Source organism: Trichosurus vulpecula, chromosome 9 (assembly GCF_011100635.1).
Source record: "Trichosurus vulpecula isolate mTriVul1 chromosome 9, mTriVul1.pri, whole genome shotgun sequence".
In the NCBI taxonomy this organism is placed as follows: Eukaryota; Metazoa; Chordata; class Mammalia; order Diprotodontia; family Phalangeridae; genus Trichosurus; species Trichosurus vulpecula.
In genome coordinates, this window is record NC_050581.1 from 112647141 (window position 1) to 112674020 (window position 26880).

Below are 26880 nucleotides of genomic sequence, written 5' to 3' on the forward strand. Positions count from 1 at the left end.
GAAGGGCTTGTTCTCTTTGGCACCATAAAACAGAAACAGGAGCTGCAGATGTAAATTTACAAGGAAAAACTTCCTAATAATAAGCACTCTCTAAAAATGGAATGAGCTGTTTTGGGGAATAGTTGATATTGCCTACCCCCTTTTCACTGCCACCCCCCACCCCTCCCAACTGTAGAGAAAAATGTAAAGCACTAGAAAGACCAAAGCAACTTGTCAATGTTAAGAAGTGAATATCAAGCAACTGCCTAGAGTTCTCAAGAGATCATTTAATCCACTCCTCCCTCCCCCACACACTTGTAGATGGCAATGCATCTCATTCCAGATAGAGCATCACAACCAGCCCATTACCTACAAAGGAGGAAGTGACTGAGGTAAAGGAGACTACAGGATTGGAATGTTGGCCCTGCTACCTACCACTTGATAGATCTCAGCAGAAGCATTCCATCACTCTAAGACTTCCTCCTCCCTTACACAATGGTGATAACACACTATCTAAAATCCATCTGCAGACTCTGGGAAGACATGAGTGGAGTGGCCAGTTTTAATCATGTCCCTATTCCCAGCTAGCTACGCTAGAGAATTAGGGGAACTTTCCCTTGGGTAAAATCCAGGACTCTCTCTTGGTTAAGCTGAGTTATCTCACTCCCAATGGGAAAGTTCCTTCAATCAGTATTGTTTGCTATATATTCCCCTATGTATCCCTTCTCCGATTTCTGTTTTGTTATGATTTAGATAAATGGATTTCTTTGCTTTCAAAAATAATTAATAAAATAAAACACACCTACTTTGAACACCTTAAAGTACTGTTAGGGCAAGCTTTTGTTTTATAGTAAAAAAATTTAGACCACAATGATTTCTCTTTCTCTCTCAGTACTAAAAGTAGCATGGTACAGCAGAAAGAAGAGTAGATTTGGAAAGAGGCCTACATTCAAATTATAGCTCTCCTAATGGCTCTCTATGAAATGTAGGGAAAGCTAACTCTACCTGTCCAGGCTCAGTTTCAGCTGTAAAATGAAAGAATTGGACTAAGTCAGAAGTTCTTAACCTCAGAACATTTAAAAAAAAATTATTCTGATAACTATTTCAATATAATTTATTTCCTTTGCAATTCTATTCTATACATTTAAAAACATTATTCTGAGAAGGGGTCCATACCCTTCTGTCAAAGGGGACTGCAAAAGCCTCTGATGGGTATGCCTGCTTCAACTCTCTCCCCACGCCAATCCATCCTCCATTCAGCCACTAAAGTGATTTTCCTAAAGCACATATCTGATCATGTTATCCCTCTACTCAATAAACTCCAGTGGCTTCCTATCACCTCCAGGATCAAATACAATGTTCTCTATTCATAATTCAAAGTCCATCATAACCTAGTTCCCTCCTACCTTTCCAATCTTCTTACACCTTACTCTCCAACACTTTGATCCTGTGACAATGGCCCCTCTTGGCTGTTCCATGAATAAGACCCTCCATTTATTGGCTGCTGGCATTCTCTATGGCTGTCCTCCATGCCTGGAATCCTTTCCCTCCTTTACTTGGGCTACTGACTTCCCTGGCTTCAAGTCCCAACAAATATCCCACTTTCTACAGGAAGCCTTCCCCAATCCCCCTTAATTCCAGTGCCTTACCTCTGTTAATTATCTCCTATTTATCTTGCACATAACTTGCTTTTTATATATTTATTTCCATGTTTCCATTAGAATGTAAGCTCCATGAGGTCAGGGATCATCTTTTGCTTCTCTTTGTATTCCCAGTGCCTGGCAAAGAGTAGGCACTTAATACATGTTTACTGATCGACACAAAATTAGAAAGCTAGGTGGCAAAGTGCTGGAATTGGAGTCAGGAAGATATGAGTTCAAATCCTGTCTCAGACCCTTAATAGCCATGACCCTGGCCTCAATGACTTTCTTCCAACCTCACTTTTCTCATTTGAAAAATGGGGATATTAACAGCACCTACTTCACGGGATTGCTGTGCGGGTCAAACAAAGTAAAGCGCCTTGCAAAACTTGAAGTTCTATACAAATGCTAGCTCTTATTAATAATCATAAATAGTTAAGAAGTCTGGTTTCTTTTGGCCCTGGTGCCCCAAGTCTTTTAGGGAAAGAGGTTCTAAAATCTCCTTTTGTACAGAGAAAGTCCTAAATGGGAGGAGAAGAGGGGGGACTGGGAAGAGAGGGAAAGACACCGGGAGAAGAAAGTGGGATAACTAGGAGGGGACCGGACTGGAAGGACGTGGCGCTTATTTAATTAAATGGGGGAAGTTCAAAGAGCTTTTGGAGAAACCTTAGAGACGATCACGTAGCAGGATCAGAGACTTAGAGCCAGAACGCGCCGGAGTCTGTCACTTTGCAAAGGCTGCCTGGACATCAAGTGACTCTTGCACAGGACACCCAGGGAAGGGCAGGGGTTCCGACCCAGGACCTGGATCCCCAAGGCAAGGCTCTTTCCGCTGCACCCTGCTGATGTCAGGATTTCGAAATGGAAGGGCGCTGCCCAGTCATTTCGACCTACTGAGCCTTGGTTTCCCCAACTTTTAAAAGGGGCGGGTCAGCCTCTAATATCTCTGGGAGACTCCCGGCTCTAGGGCTGCCAAGGGGAGGCCGGCGGAGCCAAAGGCAGAGCCTCGAGAGGACCGGCGGCCCGCGGGAGAGCCCGACCCGCCCGGCGCCCAGTGCGGGAGAGGGGGCGGCGAGAGCCGCTGCCTGTAGCGACCGAAGCGGGCCTTCCGGGCTCGTCGCGACCCGCGGGCAGGGGAGGGGGAGGGGGCGCGGCCTCGGCCTCTCACCTTCCTCACAGCCGGCTGGAAGTTGAAGTCTCCGGCCTCCTTCAGGTCCAGCCAGATCATGGGCATGCGAGGCACGGCCTCCATGGCGGGTCCAGGGGGCTGGAGGTACCAGTCACTGACCCGGAGAACCCACCCGCCCGCCTCAGCCTCGAGCTGAGCCCAGAGGCTATCAGGTTAGCCGAAGCCAGCCGCACCACTCCCCACCCCTCCACGCCACGCCGGAAGTCATGCGGAAAAGGGGAGGAAAGAGCGCTCGCTGTGCCAGCTGGGAGATGTAGTCTTAGGTCGGCCTCTGCCAGCGCCCTCGCAGAGCGCATGCTCTGGCCTGACCGATCCGCAAGCCCCGCCCCCAGTGACTGGCTCGTCTGCTAGAGGAGGCGCAAGCGCAATCTCCCAATCTGAAGGGTTGTCTGAAGGAAGGGTTGGCTTTCTAGTCCAACCCATGATCATATGCCATCGCTCCGGCTGTCCTCCGTGCCTGGAATGCCCTCTCTCCTTCACTCTTAATTACTTTTGGCCCAACAAAAATTCCACCTCCTACAGGAAGCCTTCCCCAGCTTCTCCATTCCAGTGCCTTCCTTCTGTTAAGTATTCCTTATTTATCCTGAGTATACAGCCTGCTTTGTATTTATCTGTTTGCATGTTGTCTCCCCAATTAGATTGAGTCCCCTGAGGGCAGGGACTGACTGGCCTCTTTTTGTACCCCCAACACTTAGCACAGCGATATGGAGGCACATAGAAGGTGCTTAATTTTAATTTATTCAACTTATTTTTACAAATAGATTATTAAACTTATTGAATTCATATGTCCCACTTGAGTCATCTCCAGGGTGAAGCATCTGTAGTTCCTTCAAACAATCTTCATATTGATGGGTGCTTAGGTGCTTGTGCTTGGACCCCATTTCCAAGATCACATTTCTTCCTAGCTTCGAAAAACACTCCCTGACAGTTTTCTCCCCAGCCTAAGGACACTATGCCTAGCAATAATTTATGGGTGGGCCCTAGTAAGAAAAACTACCCTTCTCCACAATTACTTATGAGTGGGCCCCAGTAAAACAAACTATCTTTCCCCATCACAAGAACAAGCTGACCTCTGAAGAAATACTCTTGCAAAAACAGGACTGTCTTGTAACCACAGAATTGTCATGTATTGATTCCCAAAGTTATCATATTCAATCCAGAGGTCAAGCTATGGACATCAACTCTCAAAGCTATCTTACCAGAGATGTTACAGACCAAAAAACACCCCTGAGAAACCCCTTCCCCTGGTTTCCAGTAGTGAATGACAGCCAGTGATCAAGGTTGTAAATTACCACCTCATTAGCATATCTTCCAGATAATCCACTACTTTTCCTATATAAGCTTTAGCATCATTCCCGTTGAAGTGCAAGTTCCTTGAGGAATCCAAGTTCCAGAAGGAGCTCTGTCCCCATATTGGCCTTAAAATAAACCTTTGCCACCTTGACTTAAAGAATGCTTGAGTCCATAAATTCATTCCAGACGACCCTGTCCAGTGCTTCAGTCCTTAAACTGCATCATTATGACATGGACTCATAAGGCCCTTCACCTATCTGGAGGCCCTTTTCTGGATACTCTTCAGAGTACCCAGTATTCTCCAGATCCAGTATCCAGTATTTTTCCAGAGACAATGTAGTATTATCAATGTCCTCCTTAAACTGTAGCACCGGGAACTGAGTATAATTCGGCAGGTATGATCTGACCAAGGTGAGTCCAGAGGGAGTTTTCCTCACCCTTATTCTAGGAGGATCAAGGAAAAGGTGTCTACTGAGCTGTGCTTTTGAAGGAAACTTGGGATTCTACAAAGTGGAGATATATCAACATGTTTGACTCTGGCCCCACTATCTGAGGGCCAGGTCTGTGACATTTTACTCACCCAACAGTATTCTCTAGTACTCTGAGGTATTTGGAGAGTCCCTTTTCTCTGCTATTGGTTTGAACCCCCACTAATTGTATTCGTCCAATTTTAGGGCCCAATGACTAATACCCTCATTTCCATTCAGGCACTTTACAAAGCGTTATTTACTCCAAATATACAGCAAGGACAAACATAAAGACATTGCCCCCCAGCTTTTCAAAAGTATAATTCCCCATTACATCACCTAGGTCTCTGGAGAAGGAAAAGGGATTAAGTTCACTTCCTACTTAGTAGTAGTGCTATCAAGTGTGAGTCCAAAGCTCACTGGGTTAGCATCCCCTGACCTTTGTACCTCATGAGTTCCCTGCTGGGCTGGCTGAAACACCTACCTGGCTTCCTGGACTCCCAGGTCCCTGTGGCGCGATCTGCCTGGTTAGAGACTCCCCTCTCTGTACTTAGAATGGAAGAGGATGAAGAAAAAGGCCCAAACCACAAACCTATTTCCTGGGGCCACATGGCTAAAGTGGGAGAGGTTGGAGAAGGAGAGGGAGGAAGCCTTAGAGCCTTTCCCTTTTACTGCATGCTTTTACCTACTTTGAGTAAAAGAGCACTTCATGCTCAGCAGTGCAGGGGAAAAAATGAGACTGTCAGGCAGCTTTGGCCAATTCCAGCTACACAGCCAGTGGAAAAAGGCTACAACCAACCAAGTGGTAGGCCAAAGTACAACGTCCACAAATGTGCCAGTCCTCCAGTCTCCCAGAAGCAGATCCCTTTGTGTGTCTTCTGTGTGGGTGATCTGGATATGCACCAAACCCCATTCTACTAAACACTGGAGATTCACCCATGTAAAGGCATGAAAATAGGACATGGAATGGTGATGAGTACCCTTCTCACAGTGATTAAGTGAGGCTCAAGTATATGTAAAATGTTCTGTAAACTTTACAGCATTATGTAAATAATCATCATCCTCATTGTCATCTCATCACCCATTATCATCCTCATCCTCATCATTGTCATCATCATTTTGAGTTCCTATAGAGCAGGGGCTTTGTCATTTTTCATAGCCTAAGAAGCTGTCAGAGATAGAAGGAATCTTAGAGTTCATCTAATCTAATCCTTTTATTTTATAGATAAGTCAATGGAGAGAAGTAAAGTGAAGGGATTTGCCCTGGTCACACAGCTAGTAATGTTGTCATATCACAGTGTTACCTCTTTGTATACCTAATTCCTGGGACCATGTACACTTAAAAACTGCTGGTTGAATTGAATTAACCTTTTCTTCCTTGTCTAAGCAACGGATGTGATCCTAGACCTGCCTTTCTCCACATGTCCACTGCTGGACACCTTTTTATATAGGACCAGAATAAATTGAACTGTGACTCCCTTCTTTCATTTCCCAGTATCTCATTCAGGAATCATAAGAAGTAGAACTGGCAAGGACCTTAGAGATTATGTGGGCCAACCATATTATTTTATTTTTTATTAATTCATTCACTCATTTATTTATTTGTTTATTTATTAGGAGGCAATCAGGGTTAAATGACTTGCCCAGAGTCACACAGGGTCAGCTAATAAGTGTCTGAGGTCAGATTTGAACTCAGGTCCTCCTGACTTCAGGGCCAGTGGTGAGTAATCACAAAATTACATAGCCTACCATATTTAGGCAGCTCTAAATCCAATAAAAACATGTTTCACTTTCCAACCAGTCCCACTGTCCCTTATCTTTGTCCAAATGCTTGTCATCTACCCTGAAATGACATGTGTACCTCCCTCCCCAAATTCCCCCTTCCAAGCCAATTTTTACCTCTTGCTCTGGGAACCATAATCAGATAAATGTTGAAATTACTTCTGGAAAAAGTGAAGCAATCAAATCCCCTGTAGCTCCACTTAACACACTCAAGACTACCCAGATCCAAAAACCCTTCCCTAATCACAACTCTGCCATTTACTTTGTCTCCCTCTACCAGAATATAAGCTTCTTGAGGGCAGGGACTTGTATTTGTAATCCTAGCACTTAGATATTTACTAGTAGCTGAATAAATGCTTTTCTTTCAGTCATTTTATTGATATTAGAGGCTGACTGGTAATAGTAAACAAATTGTTGGAGGCTCACGAGCTTTGGTTTTTATGGGGATAAGGATCTACAGTGTACCTTGAAGCTGGGGTAGTTTTTAGTGGGCTGCTGTAGGTACTACACACATTATCTCACTTGAGCCTCATAACAAGCTGGTGAGTCACTACAAATACTGTTATGCCCATTTCATTTAGTTTTATGGATAAATTTGGTTTCACTACCTCATCAAGTACCCTGTAATATTCATTATTGAATCTCCCATCATATATTTTATCAGTATGAAAGAACAATTATTACTGCAACTTTATGTAGACCATGGGTATGATACATATATGCTCATAACAATAATAATAATAATAGCTGGCGATTATATGGTACCTACTACCTGCCAGGCATTTGATCTTCACAACAATCTTAAGGTATAGATACTGTTGTTATCCCCATTTTACAGTCAAGGAAACTGAGGCAGAGAGAGGTCACAAAGCTTGTGAAGTATCTGAGGCTGGATTTGAACACAGGTATTCCTAACTCTAGGTCTAACACTCTATCCACTGTACCGCCTAACTGCCTCTCTCCCATCTCTCTCTCTCTCTCTCTCTGTCTCTGTCTCTCTCCCCTCCTTCCTCCCCCTCTCTGTCTCTAGAGTTAACCCTGGTGTACAAGTAAATACACTGCTACTATTTTCCGCTATAGCTCCTGAGCGCCCACCAGAGTACTTTCCATTTATACAAAATCAGTCACTATGACACCATTGACTTGTTATTGTTTCTGTTTCTGAGACTAGATCTTTCTAATCTTTCCCACACAGTAAGTACAGTTGTCAGTCATGGGCCTGATTCCAATACTGATTAACTTGGAAACTTTAACTTGTTGCATTTTTTCAAGCTGGACCAGTTTGTCCTCCTTAGATAGCCTGACAACCTTCCACTCCCTTACATTATTAGTGCCAGATTTAGTGCAGAACCCTGATTGGCTTTAGCCCTAAGCTCAGAATTCCTAAGCTCAGATAAATGATCTACCAGCTCCACCTTCCCCAGTAATAGGAATTCAGGCAGCTTACAGGTACTTACCACCATTTCCTGCTCATACGCTCTTAAATAGAAAATATTTACTAAATGATAAAGCAAAAGCAATAGTAATTGTACCATTTATCCATAGAAGGTAAAAGCTGTCATTACCAAATGTCATAGTTAACTCAAAAGAAAGCAAAAACAAAAATATTCAAAATGTCCCAGTCCACCTATAAACGTAGGTCTCATGGTCTCACAAATAAATGCAGTGTCTGAGAAAGAAGGACAACACACTTATAGAAATGCAGTAAGGAGATACATAAATGGGAAAAGTCATGTGCCTGGGGCAACTCAAGACTGCAGACCTTGAAGTCCTTGGTCCCTTCAGGAACAATCTATACCATTTAAACCTACTTTTCTGCCAGCTTGTTTGTTGTTCAGTTGTTTCAGTTGTGCCTGATTCTTTGCGACCCCTTTCTGGGTTTTCTTGGCAAAGATACTGGAGTGGTTTGCCATTTGTTTCTCTGGCTCATTTTACAGATGAGGAAATGAGGTAAGCAGGGTTAAGTGATGTGACTAGTAGGTGTCTGAGGCCAGATTTGAACTCAGAAAGATGCTCTATCCACTGTGCCACCTAGCTGCCTTCTCAGCTAGCTGCTCTCCTTTTGGTCCTCACTAGTGCTCCTGCTAGGCAGTATCACTCTTCATCTATTCTCAAGCTTCTGAAACAGGGACAAACTCATTTAGATCACAGCTACCCTTAACAAGTAGTTGAAAATATGTTATATTCTTTTAGCAAAGAATATATTGACATTTCACTCTTTCAATGATAAGCAAGGATCCTTGGGCTGACATTTTGGGCTAAGGAGACAAGCCTTGCTAGCATTTCATTCAACAGTCAGTCAATAAGCATTTATTAGGCACCTACTATGTGCCAGGCACTGTCTTAGGTGCTGAGGATATAAAGAAAGGCAAAGGACAATCCCTGCCCTCAAGGAGCTCACAATCTAATATGGGAAAGGATAAGCAAACAATTAGAAACAAGCTTATATACATGGGCAGCTAGGTGGTGTAGTGGATGGAGTACCAGACTGGGAGTAAGGAAGATTCTTCTTTTTGAGTTCAAATGTGGCCTCAGATACTTACTAGCTGTGTGACCTTGGGCAAGTCATTTAACCCTGTCTGGCTCAGTTCCTCATCTGGGGCAACTCACAACTGCATCTGGGGAAAATCACAACTGTAGACCTCAAAGTCCTTGGTTCCGTCAGAAACAATCTAAAGCCACTTTTCTGCCAGCTTGTTTGTCACTAGAAACTATTTTTCCATTCAGTGTAATCAATACAGGCAAAAACTCTTAGTCATAACAATAGTATATACACAATTGTATCAGCAGCAATAGCCAGTCTTATCCATGACTATACACAAAATTCTATAGCATAAAGAAAATCAAATGCCTAACTCCTATTCAATATCTTATATATGTAAGGATAGTAATAATGCACATTGCCTGTGTGTATGTATATATGCAGTTTATGAAGAGCATTATATAAAAGTATATCTACATCAGCATTTTATAAACAATAAAAGGATACTTTTCAATAACAACAATAAATGATATAGCATATAGAGTAAAATATTAGTTGCATTAAATACAAATTAAGTATTTACTATTAAGGAATTGTGTTTTTTATCTCTCTGGGGATATAGACCTAGTAGTGGCATTGCTAGGTCAAAGGGTATACGTGGTTTTATAGCCCTTTGGGCATAGTTATAAATTGCTCTACAGAATGGTTGAATCAGTTCACACCTCTGCCAAGAGTGCATTAATATCTCATTTTCCCCACATTCCCTCTAACATTTGTCATTTTTCTTTTCTGTCTTATTAGCCAATCTAATAGGTATGAGGTAGTACCTCAGAATTGCTTTAATTTGCATTTCTCCAATCGGTAGTGAGTTAGAACTTTTTTTCATATGGCTATAAATAGCTTTGATTACTTCATCAGAAAACTTCATATCTTTTGATCATTTATCAGCTGGGGCATGGCTCTTTTGTAAATTTGACTCAGTTCTCTGTATGTTTGAGAAATGAAGCCTTTATCAGAGAAACATGCCTCAAAATTTTTTTCATAGTTACTATGCTAATTGTATTTTCCTCCATCTTATTCCCTCCCCACTCCATTTGTTCTGTTCTCTCTCTCCTTTCACCCTGTCCCTCCTCAAAAGTGTTTTGTTTCTGACTATTCCCTCCCCCAATCTGCCCTCCCTTCTATCACCCTTATCCCCTTCCCCTCCTACTTTCCTCTAGGGTAAGATAGATTTCCATACCCAGCTGAGTGTGTATGGCATTCCTTGTTTGAGCCAATTCTGATGAGAATTAGGTTCATTTACTCACCCTTTCCCCCTCCACTGTAAAAGCTTTTTCTATCTCTCCCTTTTTCTTTCTCCTAGTACATTCCTCTCTCATCCCTTAATTTTATTTTTTAGATATCATCCCTTCATATTCAACTCATACCTGTGCCCTCTGTCTAGATATACTCCTTCTAACTGCCCTAATAACGAGAAAGTTCTTATGAGCTACAAGTATCATCATCTTAGGAATGTAAAAAGTTTAACCTTATTAAGTACTTTATGATTTCCCTTTCCTGTTTAACTTTTTATGCTTCTCTTGAGTCTTGTATTTGAAAGTCAAATTTTCCATTCAGCTCTGGTCTTTTCATCAAGAATCCTTGAAAGTCTTCTATTTCATTGAATATCCATTCCTTCTCCTGAAGGATTATACTCAGTTTTGCTGTTTAGGTGATTTTTGGTTGTAATCCTAGCTCCTTTGCCTTACAGAATATCATATTCTAAGTCCTTTGATCCTTTAAAGTAGAAGATGCCAAATCTTGTGTTATCCTGACTGTGGTACCACAGTACTTGAATTATTTCTTCCTTGACCTGGGAGCTCTGGAATTTGGCTACAATATTCTTGGGAGTCAAAGCAACATTTTAAAATAAGTTCCTTTGTTTACTTGGAGAAAGCTAAATTTCAAAAGTCTGGGCTTTTTTGTTTCAGTGTAGCCGCTTCTGTTGTATCTAGTGGATTGTTGGTTACATTAGTATTTTGGAGTATGTAACTTTGTGATTTTCTCTTCAATTAGGTTATCTTATATTTTAAAATCTCTGACTGATTATTAAGTAGCACAAAATTTTCTGAGCAACGAGGTTTTCCTCAGAAAGGAAACTTCTTTCACTCCTTGGAAACAAACTTGGACCTCTCCTGTGTTCTTGGCACTAATTCCATGGACATCACCTTTCTCCAAACCAAGTGACAATCCATCCCTCTAGAGCACCTAACATGCCTATTACCAGTGAATCCTCAATTGCAACAGAAAATAAACTTCCCCCCAATAGTATTGTAAGAAATGAATATTTCTCTCATATTTAATAACTAGTTATTGTATTAGAACCAAGGTTTTTCCCCTTTTCTACTTCCTCATCCAGAAACCAACCAGTGTGGGAAATCTCTCTTAGAGATTTACTCAGGCCAAGATCTAATCAGACAGTAAAAGAAATTCTAAGTTTGGCCTAATGGGTATGTTTCTGCTCATTGTGTTTGCTCAGACAGGACAGGAAAAATGTTGATTCTCTGTATTATCAGGACAGCTGATATGGAAATTGATGTCTCTTTGACCAAGGTTTGAGTGACCTAAGTCCCTGTACCCCAAGATAGCCCATCTCTCATTGTGTTAACCAATCAGAGCTGATTAAGTACCCCTCAAGAAGACCTAATCTTTGAAGGTCATGTAAACTGTAAGCCCACTGCCATGAAGGGAGTTTGGTCTGAGAGAGGCTGCCAAATGGCCACCCTTTTATTAGTAACCTGCTGGCCTTATTAATAAAATGATTAAATCACCCAGAAACCATGTCTCTTGAACCTTTTTAATCATCACAGTAGCTTGTTGGTAGTGGTCTTGCATCAACTTGTGACTCAGTTGAGGACAAAGTCATTTTAACTGTCATAGAGGTCCTGGGCACCCTTTTTTCCTGGCCTCTTCTCTGTTTCCTGAGACTAACATTTTGGAATTTAACTTTTTGCCCACAAAACTATATTCTTTCATCCAATATATACTTTACTCACATATCCATCCAAATCATAATAATAACAAAAGAAAAAAATCTATTGGCTTCTTTGTACTGGGCTTGTGGCAATTTTTCATCAAAAGATCTGGGGTTTCACTCCTTTGTTTTGGTCTCACTACATCAAGTGGAATAGATTAGTCTGTTTTTCCATCTACAGGTTGTGCAAAGGATTCTGTGCTTGAATCAGTGCAATATGAGGTAGTTTCTTTCTTGGGTTTTATTGCCCATACCTAGAAAGATGTTCTGAAATTAATATTAGTTGAGTTTTCATCATATTAAAACAACTCATCAAAACTGGGCATCTTTTTTTTTCTTCTGTAACTGAAACCAATTAGATGTACCTTCAACCCTTGGAGGAACACTATATCTTTTCCCACTTTTCCCAGTCCAACTCATCTACTTCATCATATTTTACTGCTTCTGCTTTACTGTTCTCCTATCAGTCTTCATAGCTGACTCAAGTTAGAAAACTCAAAAGGTCTTTATTGGGCTACCCACCAACACGAAATTGGCTTTCTAGTCTCTGCAAGTATTTTTGTCAGGCAACTTCAGATTTTGCAGTTGTTATACTTTATATAATTCCAAATTCTATGTGCTGGGAGTCTGATACATACACAGAGGGCCTCTGATGCTGCTTGCCAGGTAGAAGAGGCTGTCTCTGGGAGAGTCATGATGACATGTAATGGAAATGCCATTCTGTACATGGCTCCACTCTGATAACCATAGTCTGGGTGATCAGGACATGAAGGTGCCACTGAAAGGCACTAGCAATCAGAAACTTAGCCACTCTTTTCAGCTGTTCTCTTGGTTTGATTCCTTATTATCTGCTGAGAGACACTGTTGTAAGGAGAAACCTTGGACCTTCTCTCCTCAAAGGTCAACAATAGTGGCACATGAAATGGATCTTGGTCCTTTGTCTCTATGTGCATTCTTTTCCATTGTATGTGAATGAATTGGACACTCTACCCTCATGAGTTTGAAAAGTCAGGAGGGTTTCCTGGCCTCAGATATCCTGGCATTCCAGTGTCCCAGAATCCAGATTTTGTAGCTAACTCGACATTGATGCTCTGAGGAGCCAGTAATGACCTTTGGGGCCCAGCTGAGTTGCTGAGACAAAGAATCATCTAGCAGGAAGTCCCATGTGGGTGTATACTTAATGGTACCAATATTATGTAGAAACTGACCTAAGTCAGAGCTTGCTTTCCCCAGGGACTGAGGTGGCATAGGGAAGAACATGCCCCTAAAGTGTTCAGGAAAATGTCAGATTTTTGTTTTTGCCATGCCTCCAAGCAAATGTCCCTTTCTAAGAGCTAACTGATGTTAAGTCAGAGAGACTGTTGCCTAACAGGGATGGGGACACAACTTGTGCTAACTCAAGCTGATGGCATTAGAGTAGTGATGCCCTGAGAAGCCTGAGGGGGAGATGTAGTAGGCCTGGCTCTAGGATACTGAACCAGGGTGTATTTCCTACCTGTTAGAGTTCAAAAGCAAAGAACTTAACTGAATCTCTGGCTACTAGTGCCGTTTGTAGGTACTACCTGTTCTGGCTACCCAGCAGATTGACAGAATATTGAAACATGTTCAAGTCTCTCCAAGGCACTTGCATTACTTGTCATCACAAATATCATCACAGCTCTAGCAGAAGCAGATTCCCTAGTCTTTTCATTCCATGTGGTGAGTATCAGAGGTGTTTTGTGCATCTGCCAGACCCTTGCTACAGTTTTCCATTCAATATTTTCTAAAAATCACCTTCTTTTCTCCACATAAGATATTTCACTGTTTGAGTTTTCAGTTAGATCTAATCCAACTGTCCCACTGTATCCCCAGAATTTAGCTCAGTGACTGGCACATTGTAGATATTTACTACATGCTTGTTGATTTGAGAAAGGTCCTAAGCTACGTCTGTGATTCTGCTGTGATGTAATATTATACTCCATGGTATGGACAAACCTATTGTCATCTATAGCTGTTTCTAGCATTTTAAGTGGTATTTTATTCCAAGTTAATTCAAATTATTTATCCCCCTCCTTAATTGCCATCATTTTAACACTATGAAATAGATAATTAAGTTCCAAGCATTTTCAGAAACCTTTGTCTTATGAGAAATCTTGGAAAGGTGTAATTTACTGAAATTGGATGTAAGGCTTTGTTTTTCTCCTCAAACTTCACATTTTTCTACATTTTCATTTCCTTCTTCATTACTGTAGCAGTTCTGTATGTTGTTTTGATTCTGCTTTCTTCCTTATCCGGATGTCACTTCATGTGTCTTCCTGCACTTACTTGAATTTTTCATACTTGTAATTCCTTGTGGCATGGTAACATTCTATTACTTTCATACACCACAGTTTATTTAACCGTCACTCACTCATTTCACACATGATTTTTTTTCTAACCTTTTGCTATTTAAAATAGTGTTTCTATGAGAATTTTCATGAGGTAGTTCTTTTCTTGTTAACAAAATCTTTCCTGCAGAATAGATCTAATAGTAGGATCACTGAGTCAAAGGGCAGTAACAGTTTTGTAACTTCCATAATTTTGTATATTTTCCCAGAACTGTTGGATTAATTCCAAGTGCACCATCAGTGATTTAGTGTGCCTGTTTTTTCCACATCTTTGCCAACAATGAATTTTTCCACAATGGCCCATTTGATCAAGATGAGGTGACATCTCTGAGTTGTTTTAATTTGCATTTCTCTGATGATTATCAGTTTCAAGTTCTTTTAAAAATGCCTTTTTGATTGTTTGCATTTCTTCTTTGGAGACTTTTTGGTTTATATCATTTGACAACTTATATGCTAGGGAATAATTCTTAATCAAATAGATCTGTGCCAATTCACTAGAGGTATATGACTTTTATCAAAGATGTTTTATGCAATGATTTCTACCCTATCTATATCTATTTTTCTTAGTCCCTCTGCATTTGTGTTATTTATGCAAAAACTTTTAATTTAAAATTTTTTTATATATTTATATTATTTATTTTATATTATATATGTATTTATATATATACATATATTTTTATATATGTATATATATTTATATATATAAATATATATTTTTATATATGTATATAAATATATATTTATATTAAAGTATTATGTTTGTTTGATAGAACAACTTTTTTAAAAGGAGATAACTATAACCTGTTCTCAACCAGCTTTTATTAGGGAAAACACACACACACACACACACACACAATTTATTTATTTATATTTATATTTTATTTTTGCTATGGTGCTGGCTTAAACCTACTATCTGACAAACTGTTTTCCAGTTTTTCTAGCAGCTCTTGTTGAATAAAGAATTCTTTACCCAGTAATTTAAGCTTTTAGATTTATTGAAGACTATATTGTTCACAATATGTGTTTCTTTAGAAGTGTCACTTACCTAATCAATTCCATTGATCAGCTTTTCTATTTTTCATCTCACCCCAGAGAATTTTTGGTAGTTACTGCTTTATAATATAATTTAGGATTTAGCAATACCAACTACTCTTCATTTCTACTTTTCCTCCTATTTACCAAGGTATTGTTGACCTTTTATTCCTTCATATTAATTTTCTTACTATTTTGATTAATTCTATAAAGTATCTCTTTGGTAATTTCATTCACAGAGCATTAACATGTACATTAGTTTGGATGGTATTAATATAGGTAGTATTTTTTATAACTTATTGTCATGGTGTAGTCACGATATTGTGACTACAGTTTAGATTTCATTTCTTCATTGTCTAGGTCTTCCTTTATTTCTGTGAAAATTATTTTTTCATTATAATTATATTACTCCTGTGGTCTGCCTTAGTAAGTATGTCTTTGAATGTTATTGCTCTTTTATTTCTATCTCTTCCTAGTTTTTGTTAATAATGTGCATAAATGATGGTGATTTGGGAGGTTGATTTGTATCCTGTTACTTTGCTTAAATAATTAATTGCCTTGATTTTTTTTGTTGATTATTTTGAAGCAAACCACCAAATCATATTAAAATGGAGATACTTTTGCCTCCTTTTTGGCCGATGCTTATTTGCTTAATTTCTTTTCTATGCCTAATTGCTATTGAATTAAAAATTAGCATGGCATAGAGGGTGGAAAACTGGCTTCAGAGCCAGGAAGACTTATGTCCAAATCTTGAAGAGAAAGCACTGACCTACATTGGTAATGGGAGTGTGGGAGTTCTCTTCACCAATTAAGTCATATTTCTAGTTCCTTTCCCTTTGGCTATAGCCATATTAGCTATACATTCTAGTAGTATTTAAAATTAATGAAGTGATAATGGGCATCCTTGCTTTACTTTTTTTTACTTTAAGTTCAAATTATTTATTTAATTAATTGCTGTCCATAAGTTTTTTAAAAGTGAGTTGTACACTCACATTTAACAGCTTACATTTTTCTGACCTCTAATAACTAACTGTGTGATCTTGGCAAGTTATCCAACCTCCCTGAGCCTCAGTTTCCTGATCTATAAACTAAAGGATTTGGACTGGATGTCCTGTGAGGTTCCCTCCAGCTCTCAGTCTATGATCCTATGTTCCAAAAGAAGCATTTATGTAACTTTCTTTTTCTTCTTCTTCTTCCTCTTCCTCTCCTCCTTCTCCTCCTCTTTTTCTCCTCCTCCTCCTTCTTTGTTTTTTTTTGTTCTTTTTTTATACATTTTTAAAAATTTAATATATTTAGTTTTCAGCATTGATTTTCACAAGAGTTTGAATTACAAATTTTCTCCCCATTTCTACCTTCCCCCCCAGTCCAAGATGGCGTATATTCTGGTTGCCCTGTTCCCCAGTCAGCCCTCCCTTCTGTCACCCCACTCCCCTCCCATCTCCTTTTCCCTTTCTTTCTTGTAGGGCAAGATAAATTTCTACGCCCTATTGCCTGTGTATCTTATTTTCTAGTTGCATGCAAAAACTTTTTTTTTTGTTTTTGAACATCTGTTTTTAAAACTTTGAGTTCCAAATTCTCTCCCCTCTTCCCTTCCCACCCACCCTCCCTAAGAAGTCAAGCAATTCAACATAGGCCACATGTGTATCATTATGTATAACCCTTCCACAATACTTATGTTGTGAAAGACTCACTATATTTTGCTCCTTCCTAACCTATCCCATTTTATTGAATTTTCTCCCTTGGCCCTGTCCCCTTCTGAAAGTGTTTGTTTTTTATTACCTCCACCGCCATCTGCCCTCCCTTCTATCATTCCCCCCCCCCCTTTTTTATCATCTTCTTCCTCCTTTTTTCCTGTGGGGTAAGTTACCCAATTGAGTATGTATGGTATTCCCTCCTCAGGTCAAATCTGATGAGAGCAAGGTACTCATTGCCCCTCACCTGCCTTCTCTTCCCTTCCTACAGAACTGCTTTCTCTTGCCACTTTTTTAGGCGAGATAATTTACCCCATTCTGTCTCTCCCTATCTCCCTCTCTCAATATATTCCTCTCTCATCCCTTAATTTTATTCCTTGCTTTACTTCTGACCTTATTGGGAAAGCTTCCAGCACTTTTCCATTACAAAGAGTGTTACCTCTTGGTTTTAGATTAGTGATTTTGATCACATTTAGGAATAGTATTTCATTCCTGTGCTTCTTAGTGGTTTTTTAAATACGAATGAGTTCTTTATTTTTAACAAAGCCTTTTTTTTCAGTGTTTATTGATATAATAATGTTGTTTTGTTACAAATATTTGTTATGGTAGTTATTTTCCTAATGTTGAACCATCATTGCATTACTTGTGTGGACTGGTTTCTTTGCAAAGAAGGTTATAAAGACCCTTATTTATATTGATAATCTTTTCCCAGCCGAGGAAAAGATGGAATTGTATGCAGTGTGGTTTGTAGAAGGGTAAAACTTATGCCATCCTAAGAAGTTTTTAAACTAATATTGTGAAGAGGGAGAATGGCAATAGCAGCGAGCAGTGGCAGCAGCTACATAGTAAGAATCAAGACTCTAAACATTGAAGTGGCCTTTTCCCCTTGCTTCCTGATCTGCTTATTAGGGTAATATTTGAAATAGAGTTATTGAACTATGCCTGCCCTGTGCTGCTGCCAGAGCAATAGTTAATTTACTCTTTTCTCTGCAGAGAGAATCCATTTCGGACAACCCATTTGTTTTATTATTGCCTAGATGTGGTCGTTGTTCTGTCAAGCATTTCTCTGCTCTTCTAAATCTGTTTACTAGTTCTTTCATTTTTATAATTTTTTTCTAGGTGGAAGTTAGGCAATTAAAAATGTATCATGAATTAGGGTCTTTGCTGTAGAGATCATGAATAAGAGGGAAAGCAAATGGATAATTGACTACACGTAGTTTAACTGACTGTGTTGCCTCATTTCTAGCTTGGTGATCTTTGCCTGGGAGCTGATGGTATTTATGAATTCTTTTAATAATACGTATTTTCTATCTTTACAGACATAAGAAGCAATATACAACTGGTGTCTTTGCCATAGGCTAACAACCTCATGAGCTAATACTCTTATGAATTAATCTTGTTATCTCCAAGTAGACAGGTCACTCTGCACAAGGGACCTTTTGTTTTTCTCCCCTCTGTACAAAATAGGTTGGGAGGGGGTGTAGAGGTGAAGACTTCAAAGGAAGGTCATGCTGTGAGGCAGCCCCATTTGCTGGTGTTGGAGAGAATCAGTTTCACCCAAGGGAATGGAGAAAGTCCTTCTCAGCCAACCTTTCAGTATCTATTGGATTATAACTGGTTATAATGAATAATTTATTGATATATTATTGTATTCTTTTGACCAGCATTTTATTTAATATTTTAAAAATCTATGTATGTTAGTGATATTGGTGTCTAGTTCTTTTTTTCTACTATATTCCTCCCTGGTTTGGAAAGCAGAATCATGTTTGTTTAAAAGAAAGAATTTGGTATTTTAAAAAACATTCTTGTTTTTTACATGTTAGATAAAGTCATTTGTACATCTGTTTGGATCTGGAGGGTTTTGTTTTTTTTAACCATGAGAGTTCATTTATGATTTGCTTAATTTTGCTTCCTGAGATTAAGTTATTATTGGCTTATCTATTTCCTATTTTGTTCTTTCAGGGAGTTGATTTTTCTGGGGTCATCTATTTCATTTAAGAGTTCAATTTTATTGTACCAAAATCAGCTACTGTAAATTTCTTATCATTTTGTCTATTTCCCTTAGAGGCAGCTAGGTGGTACAGTGGATTGAGAACATGGCTTAGAGTCAAGAAGACCTGAGTTCAAGTGTGATCTCAGACAGACTGCTTATTGCCTGTGTGACCCTGGGAAAGTCATTTAACCTCTATCTCAATTTCCTCAACTGTAAAATGGGAATAAGAGTAATAGTATCCACCTTCCAAGGTTGTTGTGAAAATCAAATGAGATAATATTTATCAAGTGCTTAGCACAGTGCCTGGCACATAGTAGGCATTCCATAAATGCTTGTTCCCTTCCTTCTTTTTACTTTAAACTTAATTTAATCTTAAAACTTTTTTTCTTTTCCTTTAAAAATCACATTATCTAATGTTTTATGAGGTTTTTTTTGTCATTTAAAAATAAAAAAACGGCACTTAAAAAAGAGATTGGGACTTTGCTCCACTCCTCCGCCCCCCTCCCCCCAGCGCATTATAGTGAATTACTGAGACACTCTGCATCTGGTAGGAAGAGAAATGACTTTCAAGGAAATGGAAAGGATGTTTGTCTCTTCTGAGGAAGAGGACAAACCACAGGGTGGCACTATAAGCCTTGACTGTGTAAAACCTGATGGCAGAGAGATGTTTTACTACAATGTCAGAGTGTAGCTGTGATGGAAGCTCCAGGAGAGTTGATGAATTTCTCTGAGTATTTGATATGAATCTTGTATCTGTTTATGGGTACCTGGGAGTCCTTTGAATCTTCTGCATTTCTTTGTGGAGTGAAACAAAAGCACTCCTCACCTCAATATGCATGTGTTTCCTTGAGTACTCCTACAGTAACTGAGGACTGAATATTCACATTTATGGAAATTAGTTCCAAACATAGTTGCAGATTTTCCAGAATAAACTCTGGGTAATGATGGAGTATATGAACCAAAGAAAATAATGGTCATTTCAGTCATTCCCTGAGATCAATCCAGTACGTATGACTGAGGATCTGGAGGTTAATGGGATCTAGGGTATATTAAGTTTTATATCTTGTTTTTACAATGCAGTCGTTTCTGGATTTATGTCTCTCTCTCTCTCTCTACCAGCACATTCTCCTTTGAAGCAAAGTAAAGTAGTTAAGTAAAACTACCTGATATGGAGAAACCTCAGAGGCCTTTCCACTAAGATCCATTGTCACCACTGTTATTTTATATAGCTCTATAAAAACTAACTATCCAGTAAGACAAAAGAAAAAGAAATAAAAAATATATTGATAAAAAGAAACATTTTCACTACTTACAAATAGTTTGATGGTTTACCCAGGGAATTGATTAAAATTAATTGAACCAATTGATAAGCTACAAAATATAAAATAACAAAACCCCCAAAGTTATTAGTCTTTCAGTATGTTACCAAAACACCCAGCAGGAAGAGATAGAAATAGAAATTACATTGAAAATAAATACAGTATGTCTAAAATATCAGGAGATATTAGTAGTGTCATAAGAGAACAGGAAGAAACAGGAAAGAATAAGGAAATTTCACATCCTGCCTGATACTCAGTAGATATGTATATGACTGCCATTAAGTTATGTAACACATCTGAAACTAAGGTTTCTCATCTGTAAAATGCACATAAGAATGTAACTCTGCTAGATGTCACTGTGGAGCACAAGGGGACTATACATTTCCCTCCCAACCAAATTAGGGATGGAGCTGAAATTCTCATAAATTACAGAAATCCCACAGACAACTGTGTCATCTTGGAGGTGGGATTTTTTCCTGTAGTCTCTCCAGCTCTCCTCATCCTTTTTTAGACTCTGGGATCCACACCTCCAGCAACATCATAACTCCAATCATCTCATTGTTTCAAGGGAAATATAAGTGAGGCCCTAGTTAAAGTTTTTCTTTTTTTTCTTAATCTTTTAAAATTTTAGACCTAAATACTAAAACTTAAATATATAATGCAAAAAGAAAAACATATCATAAACTTAAATATAAAATTAAAAAGCATGTGCAGAGCAGAACATGAGAGGATTCGAAATATATAGCAATAAATTTCCATTTCAAGACTTATATAATAAATACTATGTGTTGTGTTGAGAGCTGTCTATCTTTTTTTTTAAATAAAAATTTTTTGTATGTGTCCATCTCTTCTTTGCTTCTTTGTAGGTTTTCTTTTTCTCTCTGCTGTACTCTTTTTACTTTGTTCTTTTTTCACCCCTTTCCTCCCAGCCTCAGGCTACAATTAAGCATGTATATATATGTATATATTTATATATGTATATATAAAACACACATATACACATATATACATAACATACAGAAACATACTTTCCCTAACAGATTCTACTCCTAATCTTTATTTTTATGTTTGTGTGTATCTCTTATTTCCTGTCTTTCCTGACTTCCCTACTTCGTTTCTACCTGCTACCTTGCCCTCCTATTAGTTAACCTACTCCCCCCACAACCATCTCTCCCTTATCCTCCTATTCACATAAGTCTGGACACCATTTTATATGCCCCTCTGACCTATTCCCTCATCCTCTCCTCCAAAGATCCCTTCCTTATCTTCTCCCCCTCCTTATCCCCTTAGCGTTTTATTTCTTTCAAAATTTAGAAGATGTTTATACTCTTCTAAATGTCTATGTATTGTTCCCTCTTAAACACATCCCTGATGAAAGCAAGTTTCTAGAACTAACAGCCCTCCTTCCCTGTCTAATTCCTCTGTTTTAGTTCTTCCTCTTGCACCTTTTTTTTTTGTATTTTAGCTGTTCTTGAATGGTTTTGCTTTTTGGAGTCACATCATACTCAGATCTACCCCATTCTTTCTTATGAACTACCCAATTACTAATAACAATCTTAGACATACATTTTCCATTTTACATACATAAAAGGTGAACAGTTTGTTCTTATTGAGTCCCTTGTAATTTGTCATTGGTATGTATTATGTTTCTCTTGGCTCTTGTATGAGAAATCTTCTATTAAGTTTAGGTTTTTTTTTTTTTTTTTTTTAGCAATCATTAAATGTCCATTTTTTTCCCATTCAGATTTATGCTTAGCTTTGCTGGGTATGATATTTTCAGCCAGAAACCCAGTTCTTTTGTTCTTTGATATATAGTGTTCTAAGACCTATGGTCTTTTACTGTCACCACTGCTAGGTCTTGTGTGATTCTAATTCTGGCACCACCATATGTAAATTGTTTTTTCTTGTTGCTTGTAATATTTTATCCTTGAGCTGGGGGTTTCAGAATTTGGCTATGATATTCCTGTGGATTTTCCTCATAGGAACTTTCTCAGGTGGTGTTTGGTGGATTTTTTCTATCTCTACTTTCTCCTCTTGTTCTAATGCTTCAGGACAATTTTCTTTAATTATTTCTTGCATTCATGTATCAAGATTCTTTTTTTGGTTATAGCTTTCAGTTAGTCCAATTATTCTTATGTTTTCTCTTGGTCTGTTTTCCAGATCAGTTGTTTTTCTTATGAGATTGTGTGGAACGAGTGAAGACCTCTCATAAAAGGGGACAAATTAAATAAATAGAAATAAGTAGGATAGTGAGTTCCATTTCTCTACTTAGATATTTTCCTTTCTATAAAGCCATTTCTCTACTTAGATATTTTCCCTTCCATAAACCAAGCTAGTGACCGTAAGGCTCCTGAGGTTAAGAATAGGACACAGGATGCTCACATCCTGTGTATTTACCTAATGGCGAGAGGTCTGAAAGAAAGAAGGGTTGAGGTGAATAAGGCAGCAACCATAAAATCCTCTGAGAGTAAGAATAGGACACAGGATGCTCACCCCCTGTGCATTGACCCCAGGATAAGGGATCCCTGGCTCGGGAGAAGCATGGATGAAAAGTCGGAAAGCCAGGTGCAATGTAGACTGCAAGACCAGTTAGGTATAAGAATGATGGGAGACAAGGTGTAAGGGTGCTGGGGATATCCGTCACAGATGTAAGGGTGATGGGAAAGGCTAGCTTGCCACAGATGTGAAGATGAGGTAACCAACAACTGACTTCTGCCTGTCGCAGATAAACAAACCATTTGTTCATTGTCATTGTCATTAAGATAGATTTATCACTTCAGATTGATGGGACAACGGGATAAGAATGGTGGGAAGGTTATGTCCATCACCTGCTTGTCAAAAATAACCATACTATTTGTTCCTTGCCATTGTCACTGGGTAGATTTATCGCGTCCAGATTGTACCCTCAAAGCTTCTGTCTTCAAGCCGAAAGGAAGGAGGTTGGGAGGGGGAACTGCGGTTAGGGACCTATACAAACACCCCAGTTCTCTGTGTCTGGCACGCTCTGACACTGAGAGGTGCCTGGAGTTGCCCTTTCCCGCAGGATCGTAATAAATTTTCCTTTCTACTTTCACCTTGAGATGCCTCTGTTTTTAGTTCTTGGATTTGTAAATCCGTACCACACAAGATGTTTCACATTCTCTTCTATTTTTTCATTCTTTATATTTTGTTTTATTATTTCTTGATCTCTTATAGCTTCACTGGCTTCCCCTTGCCCAATTCTGATTTTCAAGGAGTCATTTTCCTCCTTAAGTTTCTGGATCTCCTTTTCTAATTGATTGACTTTCTTTTCATAATCTTGTTTTTCTTGGATTGTTGTTGTTTTTAGTTTGCCCTCAATCTCTCTCATTTGATTTTTAACGTCTTTTTAAAGTTCTTCTATGAATACTTTTTGGGTAGGTGACCATTTGACATTACTCTTTGGGGTAGAAGTGGGTTTCTTTGCTTCAGTATCCTCCTCTGAAGACGAACCTTGGTCTTCTCTATTCTCACACTAACTCTCTATGGTTGGATTCTTTCTCCTTTGCCTGTGCATTTTTTTGGGTGGTAGTTTAGTTTTTGTAATCACCTCTAATCCTGGGGTATGGGGGATAGCGTCTCTAGCCTCAGATCCTCCTTTAGTTCTCCCCTCTGACCTTGAACACAAACCAAGACCTCCAGCTTCCTGTAAGTGCCCACAGCCAGTGGTACACCTGCCCCACTGCTTCTGTACTCACAGAGTGTAAGCTGGTTCCTTTCTGCTCAGGGCTTGGTATTGGCAAAACAGCTGGGTCTGGTGTCCCTTGTCTGCGGAGGTTCCCTTGATCTTCCCTAGCTCAGACTCCCAACTCCTTTCACTGTCTTGGAGGTAAAAGTTCCTGTGGCTGGGGCTGAGGCAACCTCCCAACCCGGCTAACCTCAGGGCTTGCTGCTTGTTGTTTAAGTAGTCCCTAGCCTGGAGCTGTTTACTCTTCACAAGAATGAAACCCAGACCTGGGATATTTCTTCAGATCTTCTCCCATTGTCTCAGAAGGACCACTGTTCTGCCCCTGTTCTTATTTATTTTCACTGCTCTATGTTCACCCTAAAATGCTATTTTATCTCTTTTTTGGAGGAAAATCTTGAGAGCTTGAAATTTTCTGACCAACCTCCGCCATCTTCCTAGAATCCTCCCCAAGTTATGGGATCATTCCTAAAACTAAACTGGAGCTTAATAGCCCCCAGAGAGATCTTATAACTTTCCATGCTGGGACTATATACTCTCTGATTTTAGACAACAACATGTCCACAATGGGGACAAACTCATTTATGAAAAGAGAATCAAATTTACAAACTCCCTTTAGTAGTAGAGGGATAGGTAGATAGGATAGGGCTTGTTTTGTTTTATTTTTCAGCTCAGGAAGAGGAAAGAAGAGATGAGATGCCCTTCAGTCACTTAGATTTGCAGCCAGTGGTGAAAGATTCTACTATTGCTTAGACCCTTCTCCAGTTCCATCTCCTTCCGGTGGTTGATAATGCTGGCCATCCCAAGTTGCTCTCCATTCCACTGAATAATCTCTGCCTTGATTTCTCATCTCTGTGGCTGTAGCTCTTCAACTTCACTAAGATGCAGCCTCAGCCCTCTTCTGCTCAAGCATCTGCATTCTGATCTCTCAGCCCTAATCCAAGCCCCAAGTCCATATGGTGTTTCCTCCATCTTTTCTTGAGCTAAGGAAGGGGGGAGGAGGTTGGGAGGGAAAGAATACAATTCCCAATATGCTTAGCTGTCAGAGTTTGCATTTGAGATTTTCGGCAGGCAAGCTATTATGATAATAACTGTAGCACCTACAGCACAGGGTAGTTGTGAAGTTCAAGATAATATATGCTAAGTGCTTTGTAGATTTTAAAGCTCTATATACATGTTGATTATTTTAAAGGTATTGCTGTTGTTCAGTCATTTCAGTCGTGTCTCACTCTTCATGACCACATTTGGGGTTTTCTTGGCAAAGATACTGGAGTGGTTTACCATTTCCTTCTCCAGCTCATTTTACAGAAAAGGAAACTGAGGCCAACAGGTTAAGTGATTTTGATGTATATGTTCTTATTCTGCTGACTCCTGTTGTATCACTTCCAATAATGCCAATAATATAATCAGGGTGTGGTCAGCAGTGTAGCGCTAGATGTGGTACTAAGAGGTGCACTTAGTGACAACTGTGACTACCTGATCACCAGTAGCCTGTTTTATTGCTCTTTGCCTTTCTAGAGAAAGCGGATTGTCATCCATCTGTCAATTACTTTGTCAACAGAGGGGAAGACAGTATATTGTTTGGTCACCAGATAGCACTCTAGCTACTGGTGGGTATCCTATTTTCTTTAACTTACCCCCAGTATGGGAGTGAGGTGGGTGGAGGAGGAAGGATATGTTCTAGAATTTATTTCAAAAATTACCAAAACTTACAAAATTTTTCTCTTTTGTTAGTTAGCTCGAGCCCACATTTTTACTTCTGGCAATTCACTATTAATGGCCATGTGATTTATTAATGTAGCCAGATAGCACAAGAAACACAAATAAACAATAAAACCATGCTTCAAAGAGCGGATTGTAATAATATAGTTGCTTGAATTGGTTTCTTCTCTCCTCCTATTCATCCCCCACCCCGCCCCCCACTCATCCTTCTCACTTTTGTGAAGGGAATAGAAGCAAAAGGTTTTGTTTTTTTTAATTGTGGGAGCTTCTCCAGAGATTCTGATGAAGTACGGGACAAAAGAATTTGTGGACTGGAATTCTGCTTGATCTTACCAATGGAAGCTGCTAGTTTTGACCTGATTTGGTATGGATTGCTCATCTATTCATTTCCATGAACGCAAAGACTTCTCTGAACTAGTTTTGCATTTACCTGTTTTCAGCTTCAGGGTTAGCATGCCCACTTTTGTGTGGCAAGAAAATCAAAGATTCCTTGGTCATTTCTTCCTCTTCCTTCTCCATCTTGGCCTGTGGAAAAGTCTGGGCAAAACTCTCCAAGGGTAAAGGAAAACCAAAATCCCAGAATTCTGGGAGATGGTTGCCCATACTCATTTCCCAGCTCACCAAAATCTCTATGATTTCTTTTTAACCCTTGGAGGTCCTTGATAAGGAGGTCTTTCTACAGTGATAACCAGCACTCCCATTTTGTTAATAAGGTTTACAAAGCATTCTCCACAGCAATCTTGTGGGATAGAGAAATTCAACAACCTGCTCAAGCTTCCCCATATCCTTCTATATCTCTTTGGACCCTTTATATTTCTATTTTTAAAATGATATGATAGCATCTCATTGCAGTGATAGGGCATAATTCAGCCATTTCCCAAATCTTGGACCTATTGGTTATTTCCAGGTTTTTGTTATTATTAAAAGCTGCCCCCTCACCCCCCACCATTTTTATATAGACATGTCTTTTCTCCCTATTGGTTAATATCCTTAGGGTATGGTCCAAGAAATGAGATTGCTTCAGCTCTCTTACCTTGCAAAAGAGAACACCGAGGCCCCAAAAGGCTCTTCACAATTTTGAGCTTCCTCTTATTGCTCCAAGTTTCTCATTCTAGGGAAAGGAAAAAATAAGTCCAATTCTTCCTTTGTGGAAAAGTACTTTAAATATTTAAAGACTGTGATAACATTTTCCTTTAATCATCTCTCCTA

General features: G+C 39.2%; 1 protein-coding gene across 1 annotated transcript in view; it reads right to left on the minus strand.

Annotated features, from left to right (window-relative positions):
• PTPN23 (protein tyrosine phosphatase non-receptor type 23) overlaps nucleotides 1-3080 on the minus strand; it is a 43888-nt gene extending 40808 nt beyond the window's left edge. The window contains exon 1 of the mRNA XM_036738930.1: nucleotides 2788-3080. Coding sequence (XP_036594825.1) covers nucleotides 2788-2871 — 84 coding nt within the window. The 5' untranslated portion in view covers nucleotides 2872-3080. The remainder of the gene's footprint in view (nucleotides 1-2787) is intronic.
• Nucleotides 3081-26880: the final 23800 nt, after the last annotated feature.